This window comes from Battus philenor, unplaced genomic scaffold (genome assembly GCF_028537555.1).
Source record: "Battus philenor isolate CCGP_79_NKW_IND1 unplaced genomic scaffold, ilBatPhil1.0.hap1 SCAF_26, whole genome shotgun sequence".
Lineage (NCBI taxonomy): Eukaryota > Metazoa > Arthropoda > Insecta > Lepidoptera > Papilionidae > Battus > Battus philenor.
In genome coordinates this window covers 11,180,649-11,196,525 of record NW_027181689.1, presented here as the reverse complement: position 1 = coordinate 11,196,525, position 15,877 = coordinate 11,180,649, and the positions used below count along the sequence as shown (strand labels likewise).

The following is a 15,877-nucleotide window of genomic DNA, read 5'->3' as shown; positions in this document are numbered from 1 at the left end:
TTAACTGTTCGTAATTAATTTGACAGCGATGGATAAGGTCAAAGTGCTTCAGATATTTAGCTATGCTATTAACATATGGAATAAAAAAGTAATTACAAAATTAAATAATGTATTTACAATACTTAATGTACAGAGATGAATTTACAAAGGCATTATTCAGTTAACCTTTTGAGAGGTGCAAAGATAATTTAAGACAGATATTTAAGACGTGGTCACTTACGTAAGAAAAAGACCAATATTTAGCCACTTTCGCACATGCAGTGGAAGTCGTGCGACAAAGTGCACCGCCTGCCAGCCCGCTGATAAATGCGTATGCGGCAAACAATGCAAATTACACAACTGTCACCGTTAAATCACTCAACACGTGTTTCACCCCTCCACGTGGCATCTTCAGGAGTTATGTTACACCGATTAGTGCCAAACGCAGAGTGGTCACTTACGACGGCCTCATAAAGAGTCTCAAGGGTATTCAGAGAGCAATAGAGAGGGCTTAACGGGAGTTAACGGAATGGAGAAGGCTTTGTTTTCATTGTTCATGTAGCTCCATCATTTGCCCGTCTGAATAGGCAGTGTTATGGGCACATTGCTCTAACAACTGATGATCATTGGAGCCGAAAGGTTCTACTCGACATAGTAAAGGTTGCCGGAAGTCGCTGGATGAACGCAGCTGGAGGCAGCGCAGGACCGGTCATCGTCACAATCTTTAAGGTAGGTCCATGACTTGCATCGACTAGAAAGAAGAAGAAGGAAGAATAAAGTCAAGGAGTTATGTGTGTAGCCAGTAATAGATCTCAAACTATGAGCCTCATTGCAATTTTACAGTCACACAGTCTTGAAGAAGAATATGCTTTAGATTTATTTACTAGATCGAATCAGGGAATCTGGAGATCCAAAGGCTAATGAAAGTCACTGACAAAGATCAGCGGATTGGCATATTAAAGTGACAATGGGCAGACCACATACCACGTAGATGGCTGCTGAAGACTTAAGTTGGTGAAGTGGAAATTACGGCCTGACAAGCACAGCGAATGACGTACATCCTCATGGTGGTGTTCACTTTAAACAGATCCTATCGGAAATATAATGATAAGGCCTATATGTAGCAGTGGTCATCTTACAGCTGAAATTATGATAAATATATGATAAATAATTAAAAAATAGTTTAATTCAAATATACATTAGTACTTATAATGATAAAATACAACAATATACAATTACTTTGATGACAACGTCAGCAATAACATTCGAATCTAATAAGGATAGAGATATAGTTCTAAGTAAATCGTAATAGTAACATGACGCAGGGGAGAATAAAATTAATTAGTATTGTCAAGATTAATAAATTAATATATTAATCTTGACAATACTAATAAGGATATATTAAGATAAGATATAAAATAGATCAAGAGATAATAGATAAAAAAGAGTTAAGATAAAAAAATTAATTAAAATGGACATAAAAAAATTGCGGATTATATTTATTAAAAATTATATTATCAAAATGAGATAATCACGTCGGGCACACTCTTGGAATCTGACTCGGTATTTCGTGCTACTCGCTAGCAGAAATAATCAAGCGATATTTCTAACCTTGTGAACTCATTTTATATTCTTTAACCGTCGAGATAGTCACTCGAACCGTTTCGTAGACGTTCAGACATATCAATGTTTTATGTTTTATGCCATAACTTAAAAACGAATTTCTCAATTTAATTCATCTTTAGTAAATATTATACATGAATCAAACTGCAGCGCCTGTGAAAAAATAATAGCATTTTTGATTCAACTTTTAGTTGCGAAATTAAAATAAAAGGACGATATGTATACATATAGGTACGTTATATTGACGATGAAGGTGCAAAAAATCATTTATGAGGAATTCAAGGTTTTTCCTGGTGCACTCGCAGATTTATCATCGTCACTTAGCCATAAGATGTTCACAGCTGGACATACACCTCTACTACAGGTATGATTAATAACTACAGTGACCAATTGAATTGCGAACAATATAACAATTTTACATCAAATTTAAGTAAAATCCTACAAAATACACTCCTTGGCTAGCGATGCACTTATCCCAGCGTTGATTGCACGATTGGAAGCACTTCTGAAATAATTCTTTCGGAAAGCCCTTCAGTCGAAAATTGTGTTAGAACAGTTTCTTTTTAGCAAGGTTTTTATTTTTGAGTCAGAAATCGTTTCGTGCTAAATCCGAAAAGTAATATAGGAGTGAACAGACAGTCAATTTTGTTTTCCTAAAACTCGCGAACAAATAGCGATGTGTGGCATGGTTTCACGAAGGAGGTGAAAACCGTTGGCCCATTTTTCGCGTTTTTTACGACACCATAGCTGTTTAGTTCCTTGGCAAGTAAAAAGACAAAGTTTTCGTAGGTTTCTGAGGCCAAAGGACAATCCGGCCTTTGTCCATTATCAACATATATATCAACATACACTAGTTTAAACATTTCATGGGCTATACGGCTTATTTACCACTTTGTTGTAGCTTTATAAAATAAATTATGTTAATACGTACAAAATCCACGAAGTGTGACAAATAATGCGAATATCACCTCACTCTTCTAGCTGCGGAAGTTGGTAGAAAAGTCACAACCTGTCCAAATTGCTACAGACTATCTCAATGAATCAGAACATCCAACGTATTCATTCAAATGAACGAAGATACTGTAGTTTCTGGTGTTGGCGTGTGGACTATATAAACGCATTAAATAAATATTATGGTGGTAATTTAATTATAATTTTACAAAACTAGATAACAGTAAACTAATATATAATAATAAGCTGTCAGAACAAAACGAACGACATAAACTGTCAATATGAAAAAAAAAAACAAAACAACTCGAAACTCGAAGGTTTACAATAAGGCTGGTTAGTAGCCTGTATCAAGTGTCTACCAATGACCTAAACCAGGTCGACTGTCTTATAAGCCGTGTGTTTCATCTTTGACTATATCTTCGTTTCCCATTTCGTTCTGGCGATTAGGTGATCAAACCCAGACAAGGAAGTGTTAAATAAATCTGATAGAGAAATCCGTAACATAATCTTCTCCATGAGTTGAGCAGCTGGTCCCCGAGTCTTAGAAAGGAAACTGATGGCGTGAGACAGTTGTTTTGAAAAGCGCTCAGAGAAAAAGAGTCAAAAGCGTGTATGTGCATGTGAAACTATTGTCACAGTTTATACGAAATGATAGCACACAGTTATATAAACTGAGGTATAAGACGTAATGTTTTTGATCGAACGGCCTTGTATAGGGTTATCGTACCTTTATGTAATACGCGACTGTAGATAAACATATATATTTATATATATATATATATATATAGTATAGCTATATAGTTCAAACATTTGAATTTGAACAATCAAAACAAATTTATACAGAATGACTCTTAATCGTTGTAAAATGTTTAAATAGGTTAATGTGTGTATAAAAATCAATGATTTCAGAAATAATAAATAAAAAATCATATTGCATTTGCTTAGTTCCGATTATTACATTCAAATTAATTATTTTTTACTATCTATCATTGCATACACACACACACACACACATATATATATATATATATATGTATATATATATATATATATATATATATGTATCTAATATATTAAATTTCCATGTCACAATGTTAGTTACCGTACTCCTCCGAAACGGCTTGACCGATTTTTACCAAATTTTATATGATTATTCAGTAGGTCTGAGAATCGGCTACTATCTATTTTCCATACCCCTAAGTGATAAGGATAGTCCACCCCTGAATTTTTTATTTCATTTCTTAGACAAAATTTATTATTTTTATTTTTTTATGATACAGCATACAAAAATACACACAACCCTAAATTTTCACCTCTCTACAATCAACTTTTATTTTTTATTTATTAATTAAAAACTATATTTATTTTGCAAAGCAACGTTTGCTGGATCAGGTAGTATATATATAAATAAAAAAAAAGGAAATTTTTCTCGACTATGTAGTTACATGTTTCAAATAAACAGTAATGCGTTGTTTTGATAATAGATATTTGTATATATTTTAATTATTATTTACTGTCTGTCACTGCAGACTTTGTACTTTGTGCTCAAGTCGGTTAATGAACCTATCTGAAAACAGATAAACAAATTTAAAGTTTATTATTTAAAATGTCGAATTCTTTCAGAAGTTTATTCTGCAATATTTCAAATTATCACTTTGACATCTCAAATACCGACTGCTTTACCGACCGCAATAGACGCCATCATAACACAATTAATAACAGCGCCATCTATGAAGTGTGAAGGTTAAACAGCTACTGCTTTACCGACATTAAGCGCAACAATACAAAATAAAATTATGGTAATCAATCATCCTGTAAATGGAAGTAGTAGACTGCCAGGCTACTTTTAGTTCATTTATTCTTCTTCCTCTTTTTAACCCATAGATGCCCACTGCAAAACAAAAGCCTCTTCTGAAGATCTCCACGTTGTCTGGTCTTGCATTGCCGGATTCCAAGCTACTTCTCACAACTTAGCGTGGCACCACTTGCCCACTCTATGTCCAACAGCTTGCGGTAAGGTTGTGCACTTTGCCTCAATCGCCGCCCGCCCACTGCACTAATTACATTAGAGAAACCACATAAGTTTAAAACTAGTAATATTAAATGTTTTATATACCGTATAATAACATTCGATTCGGTATCATTTACCCAAAAAAAAAAAATACTAATCACCATTCGTTAATTCAATCCCTTATCATATTTACACTTATTCTCATTTAACAGTTCACAACGTAACGGCACAGTGTTTAATTGTAATTATAAATTGAACAGTGTATTATATTATTCAAAAATTATGAGAAACGACGGATATATTTTATGATCAAAATGTCGACTGGATATGGAATTTTGACCCCGTTTGTGAAACAGGTAATGCGTGAGGAATATTTTTTTATCGAGTATATACAAAGTTTTTCATCTCTCTCCTCTGATGTTAAATGATGACGAGGTATGTGATGCTACGTGCTTGCCTAGAAGAAACCTATTCGCTCTAGACTTGAAGGTTCCAAAGTTATAGTTTTTTTTTCTTTTGGCTTTTTCTCTTGTTTTAGGACGGGGTTTTTACACATCCTTTTTTATTCTTCTTCTTTTATACCTCTTAAAATCAATGTTTCCTCTTCTCATTATTCCACAATTTTCTGTCATTATTTTCCATACTAATATCTGTTCATTCATCGCTTTACTTCCTTCGTCTCGATCCTCAAATATCACACAGTTATCTCATTTATACGAGTATATTTGTTTATGCTATTATTACTATATATAAATATATATATATATATATATATATATATATATATATATATATATATATATATATATATATATATATATATATATAAACTACTCAAAACAAAATAGGGCCCACCATCATTTTGCCCCTTAATTTATGTGCATACATGATTATTAGATTTTTACAATTAGTCGATGTTGAATTAGGGTTTTACATATTAAGTAAACACAAAATAACGTTTGAATTGTTTAATTTTATCGCAATACACTCAAACACACATTTTTAGAGAAAATGAGCACTAAGTAGACTGTCAATAAAAACTTTTATAGTCACTGTTTGTTTTTAATAAACTTGCCGGGAGCTTTTCTTTAATATCGAGTAGGACCTCCTTTGCTTCGTATGCACTCTCTGAGTCTATCTGGTACACTCTCAATCAGATGAGTGATGTTTTGGTCGGGTATTCGTTCCCAACAGAGTTTCAGCGCGTTTATGAGGTCCTGTTGGCTGTTAACGTAACGCTTAGTGCGGGTTGAAGGAATTTCAACCGTGTAAAGATGTCGTGTAGCTGTAAGTGTCGTTGCCCGATGAAAGAAAACAGATGGGGGAATTAATTCATATAACTCTGAAGAATATTCACCAAAATTTATATATAGAACACCGATTAAGCGGCAATTCTTCGCCAATACTACAAGCTCGATTTTGCAATTTTTAATTTATTTATTTGTATAATAAATATTCTTCAATTTCAATAATTTACGTGTACGTCATGTGAATAATGAAGGAAGAGCATAATATTAACATAAAATTCTGTCTTATTACGTATTAGCAGTCAGATTTAAATACCCTATAAGGCTTTCTTTAAGTTACAGCTACAAAGGTTCCAAACAGGCTTTAATCTAAAAAGGTTCTAGCTAAGGAGCCTCAGTACATAGGCTGTTTGTTGGTACTACCACCTACTAAACAATCACACACATTTAGACGCCGTAATTCTAAAATCGAGACATGGGCTTGGCTCTCCGAAATTAAGACAGCTAAACAGTTATTATTGTCGAACGACAGCCCAGGTCGAGAAAACTCCCCGAGGATCCTTGAGCCTAATTACTCCATGGAGTCATCCGCTGAAATCATCTAAGAGCTCAGCTGAGAACGGAAATAAAAAAAAACTAAGTGAAAAAAAATTGCCCAAAAAAGACCCTGTCCCACCACGAGGCCCCCAATAGCGGGGGTGATAAAAAAAAAGAGCTCAGCTGCCTCCAAATTCGGTGAAATCTAGTAGCGGCCACAGCTGAGGCTTCCTAGGTAGTTTCGAGATATGTCACCTTAAAAACAGGTGTACCTTAGAAACAGACTGAGCGCCTTCAGCGCCCTGCCACCTCGCACATGCGAAGTCTGCAAATGCCATTTGAGCAGCAAAGCAAGTCAAATAAAAAAAAACTCAACTAGTTTTTAGTGTGATATTCAACACAGTTACTGAATCGATTCATTCCCAAGCTGTTTCATAGTTGTAATGAAATACGCGTTTGTCTTCCATCTCACCTAATGGAAAGTGTAGATGAAGACGAAGGTGGTACACGCCCATCCAAAAGAAACCTGTTCACTCTACTCTTAAAGGCTCCAGAGTTCAACTCATCAGTAAAAATAGACACAGGCAGGTTGTTCCAAACCTTGGCGACTTTCACAAAAACCAAGCTGTCAAACTGTTTAGTTCTTTTGGGTATGTCGACAACGTATGGATGTAACTTTTGCCTGCGCCTAGTAGTCCGATAAAGGAATGGAGATGGATTAATCAGTTCGTAAAGAGCCTTCTAGCATTCTCCAAAGTGTATCCTATAAAAAACCGATAAGCTGGCAACTCGACAACGATGCTCAAGGGTGTGTAGTCTGCTATTTCAGCTTTAAGAAAGCTATCGACTCTGTTTCAATTAATTCTTAAAGCGTATTATAACTTAGATTTTTTTTTAGTAATTCTTTCTGAACAAGTTATTAAACTTAATTTACATATGTTTCCGAGGCAACACAAAATAGTTTATTATAAATATTATACATATACAGGTATAAGTCTGTCATTATTTGTAATGTTTCAGTGCTAAACTTGTGTAGATCACTGTTTTATTTTACTAAATTTACATAAAAATCTATAAACAAAGTAAATGCAGACATATACGAGAAAAATCATAGCAAAATTTAAAATATATGTATTTAAATATGTTAATTAAAGTGAAGTATATATCTATAAGTATATAAAACAAAGTCGATAACCCAATACAGTCAGGATGACAATATGGAGTAGGGATAAGGAAGTGGTCACACGAAACGTTGTGCCGTTTTTAGGATGAAAAATATATATATATTTAATTAAGGGTAGGCCTGGTCTAATTTTACACCGCAGCTCGGTACTCCCCTGATGGTGGTGGTGGTCAGCCGCACGATCTCCCAGGACTGATCAGGCGGCTGCAAGTCAAGAGCAGGGAGCGCCGGTAGGTAGCAGGATGTGATGATTCCGGTGAAAGTTGATATGAATTTCAACAGTGTAAAACTCGAAGCATTAAACTCGCAATGTAAAACTCGAAGCGTAAAACTTGCAATGTAAAACTCGAAGCGTAAAACTTGCAGCATTAAAGTCGCAGTGTAAACTATGCAGTGTAAACCTTGCAGCATAAAACTTGCAGTATAAAACTTGCACCCCTTTGGCGTGCGAGGCGATGTAAAGATTGTGGCGTGAACTAAATGATGCCCAGAGAATGAATAGGACCAAGGCGTGAATTTATAACGTAAATTCTACTTGGCCCCGGCGCGTATGAAGACACATAGCTGGTGAACGCAACCGACACAAAGAGTGTGCGTCGGTGCGTGAGACGACACCTAGCTAGTGAACGCGACCGAGGCCTCGACCCTTCTGCCGAGCACCGGTGTAAACTCTGTGTGCTGGTGCGCGGGCGCATTGGAATTTTTGTTATAAAAACAAAGATCCGTTAAACCAATATCATGCTCCCACGACCCCACGCCACTTGAGACGTACCGTTACCCGCTAAGGGTTGAACAATTTTTTGCTGTGTTGCGATTTATGAGACGTTTCTCGTGATTATATTTTTTTTGGTTAAAATTTTAACTAAGATTTATGGGACGTTAACTTGCAACATTACAACGTAGTTTTAAACTCTAGACATTATCAAGGCGTCGTTAAAATAGATAAAAGGGATAGTAAAAACTAACATGCAAAAACTCGAATAAAAAATTTCGAAATTATTAAACGTATATGTAAAGACGGTAATGTCTGTGGAATAAGGATACTAATTTAAAAAAAAAAACATGCATTTGGAAGCGTGCATTAACATAAGTTAGTACGATCAGTATTGTATAGATCTGAAAGATGCAGCGTGGGTAGATCTTCCACTAGGTCAGTGATTCCTAAAGTGGTCTATATCGACCCCTAAGGGTCTATGACAACCTGCAAGGGCCTACGTCAGCGAAAAAAAAATTTGGGGTCCATGAAGTGAAAATGGGGGTCCACGATAGTGGATCTCAACACATACACTGATAGTACCTATTTACTTACACCATACTATCTTATAATGTCAAAACATTTATTTATTTATTATTTATAAAAATACCTATGAAGTAAAAAATTTATTATATATGTTTATAAAATTGTGTAAGTTTTAGGATGTTGGTATTCGCTTTGTGGTCGCAATACATTTTGAACTTGTAAAAACCTGAGAGTCGCAGTCTCAGAGCTTCGCTACCTTGTTCAATTCGTCACTCTAAAAATCAGATGTGGGACAAATACGTTTATTCGTTTCCTGAATCTTGAAAAGGAAAGTGCTAAGAAAATATTTTAAAAAATTAAAAATATAAAGAGACAGTATATCACACAAATGTATAAATTAACATGTGTTTTTACTTTAAGTTTTTAACACTAAACTTCACTTTAGTTAGAAATTTACAAGAAATCAATATCAGGTAAGAAGGGGGTATACTTAACACGGAAAAACATGGCAAGGGGTCTACGACACAAAAAAGTTTGGGGAACTCTGCTATATACATAGCAAGGGTACTTATAATTCCATACATGAGATCCATATTCTACGATACTCTATACGAAATGTTGCGTGCGGTAGAATGAATTGGTCGAAGAATTTGAATTTGACTTTTTTAGCGTCAATATTATTATATGCATTAAAGCGCAAATACATGAAACATTTCTTTGTTTCTCGAATTTTAAATAACAACCTTTTTATTTATTTATAAATTGTATGCATCTGTGTGTGCATGCACACGTATACATGTATATATGCATGTGTATGTGAGTATATGTTTGTATATATCTTGTAAGACTTTGTTGAACATCCTGTATGTGCTATAGAGTTTATTGAGTAACTTTGGTCTATGTAGGATTATGATCCTTTTGCACGTCCTCACAATAAATAATGCTAAAGGCGAAAACTTGTAATAACACCATGTTGTATAAGTCGCCTGTTAAAATACAATTAGTTCTTAAGTTTCCTGTATGAGAAAAAAAAAATAATGAGCATTATTAAACTTTTAATTCTTTTAGATTCTAAATACAATATCGTCTGCAATACAAAAGAGTAAATTTAAATTTGGAACAGGTCATTGAACTTCTATATTAATATCCATGAATGTTTAAATTATCTGTAGTGACAAAGAATGATGTATAATTATAGAAGTTTTAACGAGATAATTATTTATTAAGGAATTATTTAAGACTGACTTCATTAAAATTAGCGGTCGTTGAACCATATATTCACAAGCGTCGCAAATATTACTTCTTGCAACATTACGACAAACTACAGCTTTGTTTATGACTATTAATGACAATTGCCTCCTCACAGATATAGCAAGTTATTTTAGTAACTTCCTGATGGATTTAGGCGTTACTTTGCGGAAGTCCATCCTTAGTAAGAAAATGGCTAATATATAGCTACTTCCGCTATGTAGCAGTAGTCGTGCAATAAAGTGCACCGCCCGCCAGCCCGCCGACAAATGCGCATGCTACTTAAACAATGTACAGAGATGAATTTACAAAGGCATTCTTTGTCATTTAACCTTTTAAGATAATTTATTGTAGTATTTTTAATGTATTGCCGGTGATGACGTACATCCGAGTCGTGGTCACTTACGTAAGAAAAGGACCAATATTTAGCCACTTCCGCACATGCAGTGGTAGTCGTGCAACAAAGTGCATCGCCCGCCAGCCCGCTGATAAATGCACATGCGGCAAACAATGCGAGTTACACAACTACCATCGTTAAATCACTCAACACGTGTTTCACCCCTCCACGGGGCAACCTCAGGAGTAATATTACAATTGTAAACGGTGTAACGGGTAGCGGTGTAACGGGCTTTATTGCACGACTACTGCTACATAGCGGAAGTAGCTATATATTTGTCCTTTTCTTACTTCAGTAACTTTACCTCATCTTGCTAGATTACTTTGATCTGAAATGATACATTATTTCAGTACTTAGTTCACATAGAAGTCAAACCATTCTATTAGTTCAAATTTACTACGTATCATTTTTACTAGACTAGATTCACTGCGGAAAATAGGTTCATCTTCATCTATTTCCTTTACGATCACCTGCTTTCTTCATGCAATTACATCACAACGCTGTTCCAAGTTTCACCACAATATTTCTTTCAAAATTATCCTTTCATATTAAATATTCATACCTAGACAGATTTGACGAACACGTTTACTTCATTTTACAGAAATTAAAAAGTATGGAGTAGACTTTTGTTGTTTTTTTTTTGTCGATTTTCATCGTATCGGCTTGACCGTTAGGTAAATGACAAGTATAACTTTCTCCATCTCTAGATATCTCAATTTAGTATCAGAGAAGTAACACAACAGATATGTATTCTCAATTCTATACTATGTAAGCCAATGTTTAAAAAAATATATTTACCAATATTTTTACAAAAAAATACTTTTCTAGTATAATTCATTGTTAATAATTTTTTTATCTATTTTGAGGTTTACAAACAAGCGTATTATATTTTATATTATAAGCCAATTAGATGTAAACAGGATTTTAATTTAATTTTAAAAAAATCGATATGAACTATTTTTTCACTCTTACATGTATATCTTATTATAAAAACAGATTAAGAATTACAATAAAAAAAAAATTGTTCTACTACTGTATTAAAGATCGTTTTAAAATTTGCCAGGCTTTTTGGCTCTTCCCAGATCCCTTTGGAACAATTGTAGCTCCGCTTTCTCGTCTTGGGGGTTCTCGTTCCCGTATCATAAACAAAAGACGGAAGCTTTTATTTCTAAATATTTTTTTGATTTGATTTTTATTGATTTATCTTCTTTTGCCTTCAAATTTCTACCGCTCTTCTTCTCCCGTCTTTCATTATCTTTCATTCTCATACAATTATTTTAAAATACATCGTATTTTTAGATATTTTTATGACCTCCGTTATTAGGGACTTGTCGTACATTACTCTGTCTTGGGTAAACAGGTACAATTTTTCAAATAATTTATTCGCTTTCTAATTCAATCTTCTTCATCCTTTTCAATTTCTCCCACTCGTTTCTCTTTTTTATCTTCACATGATCTTTCATTCCTTTTCATTCAATTACAATTCGTACATTACCTAATTTATTTCACTGTTTTTTTTTACAATTTTTATTTTGTTATTTTCTTTATCTGTACTCACTTATTTTTATAATCTTTTATCATTGTAACTTAGACGTAGCTTTAGCTTAAAGCATGTTATTACAGGAGAGCTTTATTTTATTTTAGTTTCTATATTAGAATTCTATATGAGAATCCTTTTTCTCCTTCCGTCGTTTTTCTGACTAGTAAGGATTATGACTCTTTTTAGAAAGTTAGTTTCGGACTATGTTACGCCATCTGTGCCGGAAACAGATACGTTTCCGGGACAATCATTTCCGCTTGCTTCTTCTCGCACAGCGATGGCGATTCGTTGCAGGATCCACACCTCGCCTTCGATCGCCGAGTACTACTAGCTCTTATATCAAATCCCATATACTCTGTCTCTCTCGTTGAATTATACGCATGTATGTGTATACTTTAGTATACTCACACGCATATGATTCACCTTCACATGAATGTCAACGCTCAACTGGAAAATTTGTTAAGTTCGTGGATCCTTCAGTTCTGATGACACTGTAAAAGTCTAAAGGCTAGCAGCATTAATATCAACAGATACAAAATACATCTGTGCCGACTTTTAGCGGTGTTTATTTCTTCGGCTACTGTTGTATTAAGCGTTGTTCGAATCTATACAGAACATAGTGTTGGAGTCTTGTGAGTCACCATCGATCATGTTATCTTTTTTTTTTATTATAAGGATATATATTTCGCAAACATTAGCGTCCGTGCATTTGTTTTTAAACGATTTTATTTAGTTCGACCCGTACGGAATTTATTTGTTTGGGTTAAAATTAGAAATTGAAATTTAAACACCTTCCCGTTGTCAAATTGATCTGAAATTTGGTACACACATTTAATTTAGATGACAATACAATTTAAAAAAATCAATAACATTATAAATCTTAGATGGTCGCCGATACAAAATAGCGAATTACATATTTTTCCTTAACCCCCTCAATATGGGTATCAAATGATAGGGCTAAACTAGTAAAACACGATGATTATGTTAAAATTTAAAATCCAAGATGGACGCCGTTCCAATGTGGTGGACTAGGTACATATTTTTCCACAATCACCACAATATGGGTATCAAAAAATCGTTTAACTTAAAAGTTTTTTAAATGTATTTATTATACCTTTAAATATTCCGAATTTCTTTTGCTCACGTTTTTGCATGCATACAGTGTTTACTAAGTCTCTTGATCTATTTTAACGACATTCTAACGATGTCAAGTTTTTAAGAATACGTTTCGTGCGACCACTTCCTCATCCCTACTCCATATTGGCATCCTCAGGTTGTGCGTCAGTGTCCGTTTGATTGCCGTATTCGTCACATCGATGAACCTTGCGATCGCATCTTGAGTCTCGTCCGTGTGATACACGCACGAGTTCGTGTGACGTCATATTGCTACCATCGCGTGATGGACACTGTCATACAGCCCGAGGGTGCCTGTTATTCGACGGACAACGATGACCGCCTCGCTCTTTAGGCCCTAAACTTCGCGGAAGGCGAGCGTCCTTGCACCTGTCTCCTTACCATAGCCTTGGCTAATGATAACTTGTTTAATAGCTTGGGTGTGAGTTAGGTGCAGGGTGGTGTATTCTTTTCAGATTAAAGGCGCAGGCGAAGGCGCACCACCTCTTTGGACGAATGGGCATATATGGTCTATCAACTTTGACGGTGATCAAATGTATTTAATGAATTCTTAGTGGAGGAAAATACTGAAAATTTATTGATGTAATTTCCAGTGCTTCGTAACTTCAGGAGTTACAATAAACCTCGCCGGTCATGGTGTCGCTAATGGTTTTATGGCAGGTCTCCTCCCCCAGCTGCGAAAACCAGGGTCTGAGATACCAATAAATGACGAATCCGGTTCTTGGATTGGTAGGTATACGTGTGCCTTTTTATGCCAATTGTAACAGCATATTTTCATTGTATTGAAATTCTTTTTAAGTAAAACCAATTAATGTTTAAGTTCAATTTCAAGAAAGAGTCCACTTGCCGGATCCAACTCTAAAAGGCAGTGTTTAGGAACTTCCGAAACCTCTTTCCATCCAAAATACCCCAATGTTTGAAAACGAAGGTCTTTGAGCAATGTGTGTTGCCGATGATGGCTTATGGATCCAAGACGTGGTCACTTACGACGGGCCTCAGACAAAGGCACTCTAGGGTAACAAGACACAATAAGGTCACTCATAAAGCAATACAGAGGACTATACTCGGAGTTACGCTGCGATATGGAAACAGAAATGAAGAGATGCGCAAAAGAACCAAGATCACAGAAGTAGCTCGAAGGATTACTTGTCTGAAATGGCAGCGGGTGGAGCACATTGCTCTTGCAATCTGATTCGATCTCGCAGCGAAACTCAAAGCGTAGCCATCCCTGTTGCTCTTGAAATGCTCTTAAATTGCTCAAGAGGGTCACCCAGTCTTATGAAGCTCGTTGTAAGTGACCACGTCTGGGATCCGTATTTATTCGTCTTTAATTAATATGACTTTGAATTTATAACCATTATGAAGCCGCATGACAGAGATATAGCATGAAATGGAATAATAAAATCATTATTTTGCACTTAATAAGACTGTTTTAAAATCATTTGATTATTTCTTACAGTATCTGTCGCCGGATTTGCTTTCGTCGTTGGAAATTTTGTGATACCTTTTGTTATGGGAAAATACGGAAGGAGGACCGGAAACATGGTCGCCTTAGTTCCAATGATCATCGGATGGATATTTATAGCGCTGGCAACTAATATAACGATGCTCATATTGGCAAGATTACTGCATGGCCTGTCGATCGGCATGGGCACTACACTAGGTCCTATCCTGATCGCTGAATATACTAGTCCTAAAAAAAGAGGAGCTTTTCTAACACTTATATCATTGATGATGTCTATTGGAGTGTTGGTTGCACATACACTTGGTGCATACATACATTGGCAGACCACAGCTGTTATATGCGTCTTCATCACTCTAGCCAATTTTGTAATAGTTTTACTATCACCTGAATCACCCAGCTGGTTAGCAGATAAAGGTAAAATTGATGAAAGTGTAAAAGTATTCAGATGGTTACGTGGAAATGACGAAGAAGATGAGTTGAAAGGTATAATAGAAGCTTCAAGCGACAGAGATGAGAATATTCAAGTAAAACCATCAGTATCAGCGATGAAGATGTTCAAAGAGAAATGGGAGTATATAAAAGCGATGACAAAAAGAAAAGAGTTTTATAAACCTATCATAATAATGATACATATTTACATCCTTTCGCAATGGGCTGGAGTGAACATATTAATAACATATACTGTTGATTTGATAGATAGCTTACTAGGAAAGGAAGTTGATTCAGCTTTGATAACTATATCTGTAGATATACAAAGATGTATTTCAAATTTACTAGGTGTTTACGTGATAAAGAAAACTCGAAGAAGAACCATGTTAATGGTTGTTGGATTACTAGCTATATTTGCAATTTTAATGACAGCCTTCTACTCGTATCTTAAAGAGGAAAACTTACTACCTTTTGATCATTACATGATTGGTATAATTCTTCTCCACGTACATATGATGTCAGTAGGTCTAGGAACTTTAACATTTAGTTACATTATATCTGGAGAACTCTTCCCTATGAGGTTTAGAAGTGTTGCTGGAGGTATCAGCGTTATATTCCACTCAGTTGGATATGTTATAATAACAAAAACTTTTCCGTTTCTTTTTAAATCAATAGGACTTGCTGGAACTTATCTTCTTTACGCGGCTATTACAAGCTATTCTTTAGCTATCTCTTGGTGGCTTCTACCGGAGACGAAGGATCGAACGCTACGAGAGATTGAAGAAGAATTTAGTAGTACATCGCACAATGTCAGACTTTTTGAATTGCAGCCAATGAAGTCTGAAATGTAGCTGTTAATTTATGGGAATATATTTATTAATAATTGTAAGCAG

At 35.1% G+C, this 15,877-nt stretch overlaps 1 protein-coding gene across 1 annotated transcript; it reads left to right on the top strand.

Annotated features, from left to right (window-relative positions):
* Nucleotides 1-4,846: 4,846 nt before the first annotated feature.
* Nucleotides 4,847-15,835, top strand: LOC137925150 (facilitated trehalose transporter Tret1-like). Its single transcript, XM_068768532.1, has 3 exons — nt 4,847-4,920; nt 13,684-13,819; nt 14,550-15,835. Exons 1-3 carry the CDS (start codon nt 4,870-4,872, stop codon nt 15,833-15,835), a joined length of 1,473 nt encoding a protein of 490 aa, XP_068624633.1. The 5' UTR covers nt 4,847-4,869.
* Nucleotides 15,836-15,877: the final 42 nt, after the last annotated feature.

What these genes read in the sequence shown, in the direction of transcription:
- LOC137925150 (XM_068768532.1), top strand. Translation starts at nt 4,870, where the DNA reads ATGATCAAAATGTCGACTGGATATGGAATTTTGACCCCGTTTGTGAAA. An exon ending in TGACCCCGTTTGTGAAACAG is followed by an intron (nt 4,921 to 13,683) that starts GTAATGCGTGAG and finishes TGTAATTTCCAG; the next exon opens with TGCTTCGTAACTTCAGGAGT. An exon ending in CGAATCCGGTTCTTGGATTG is followed by an intron (nt 13,820 to 14,549) that starts GTAGGTATACGT and finishes TATTTCTTACAG; the next exon opens with TATCTGTCGCCGGATTTGCT.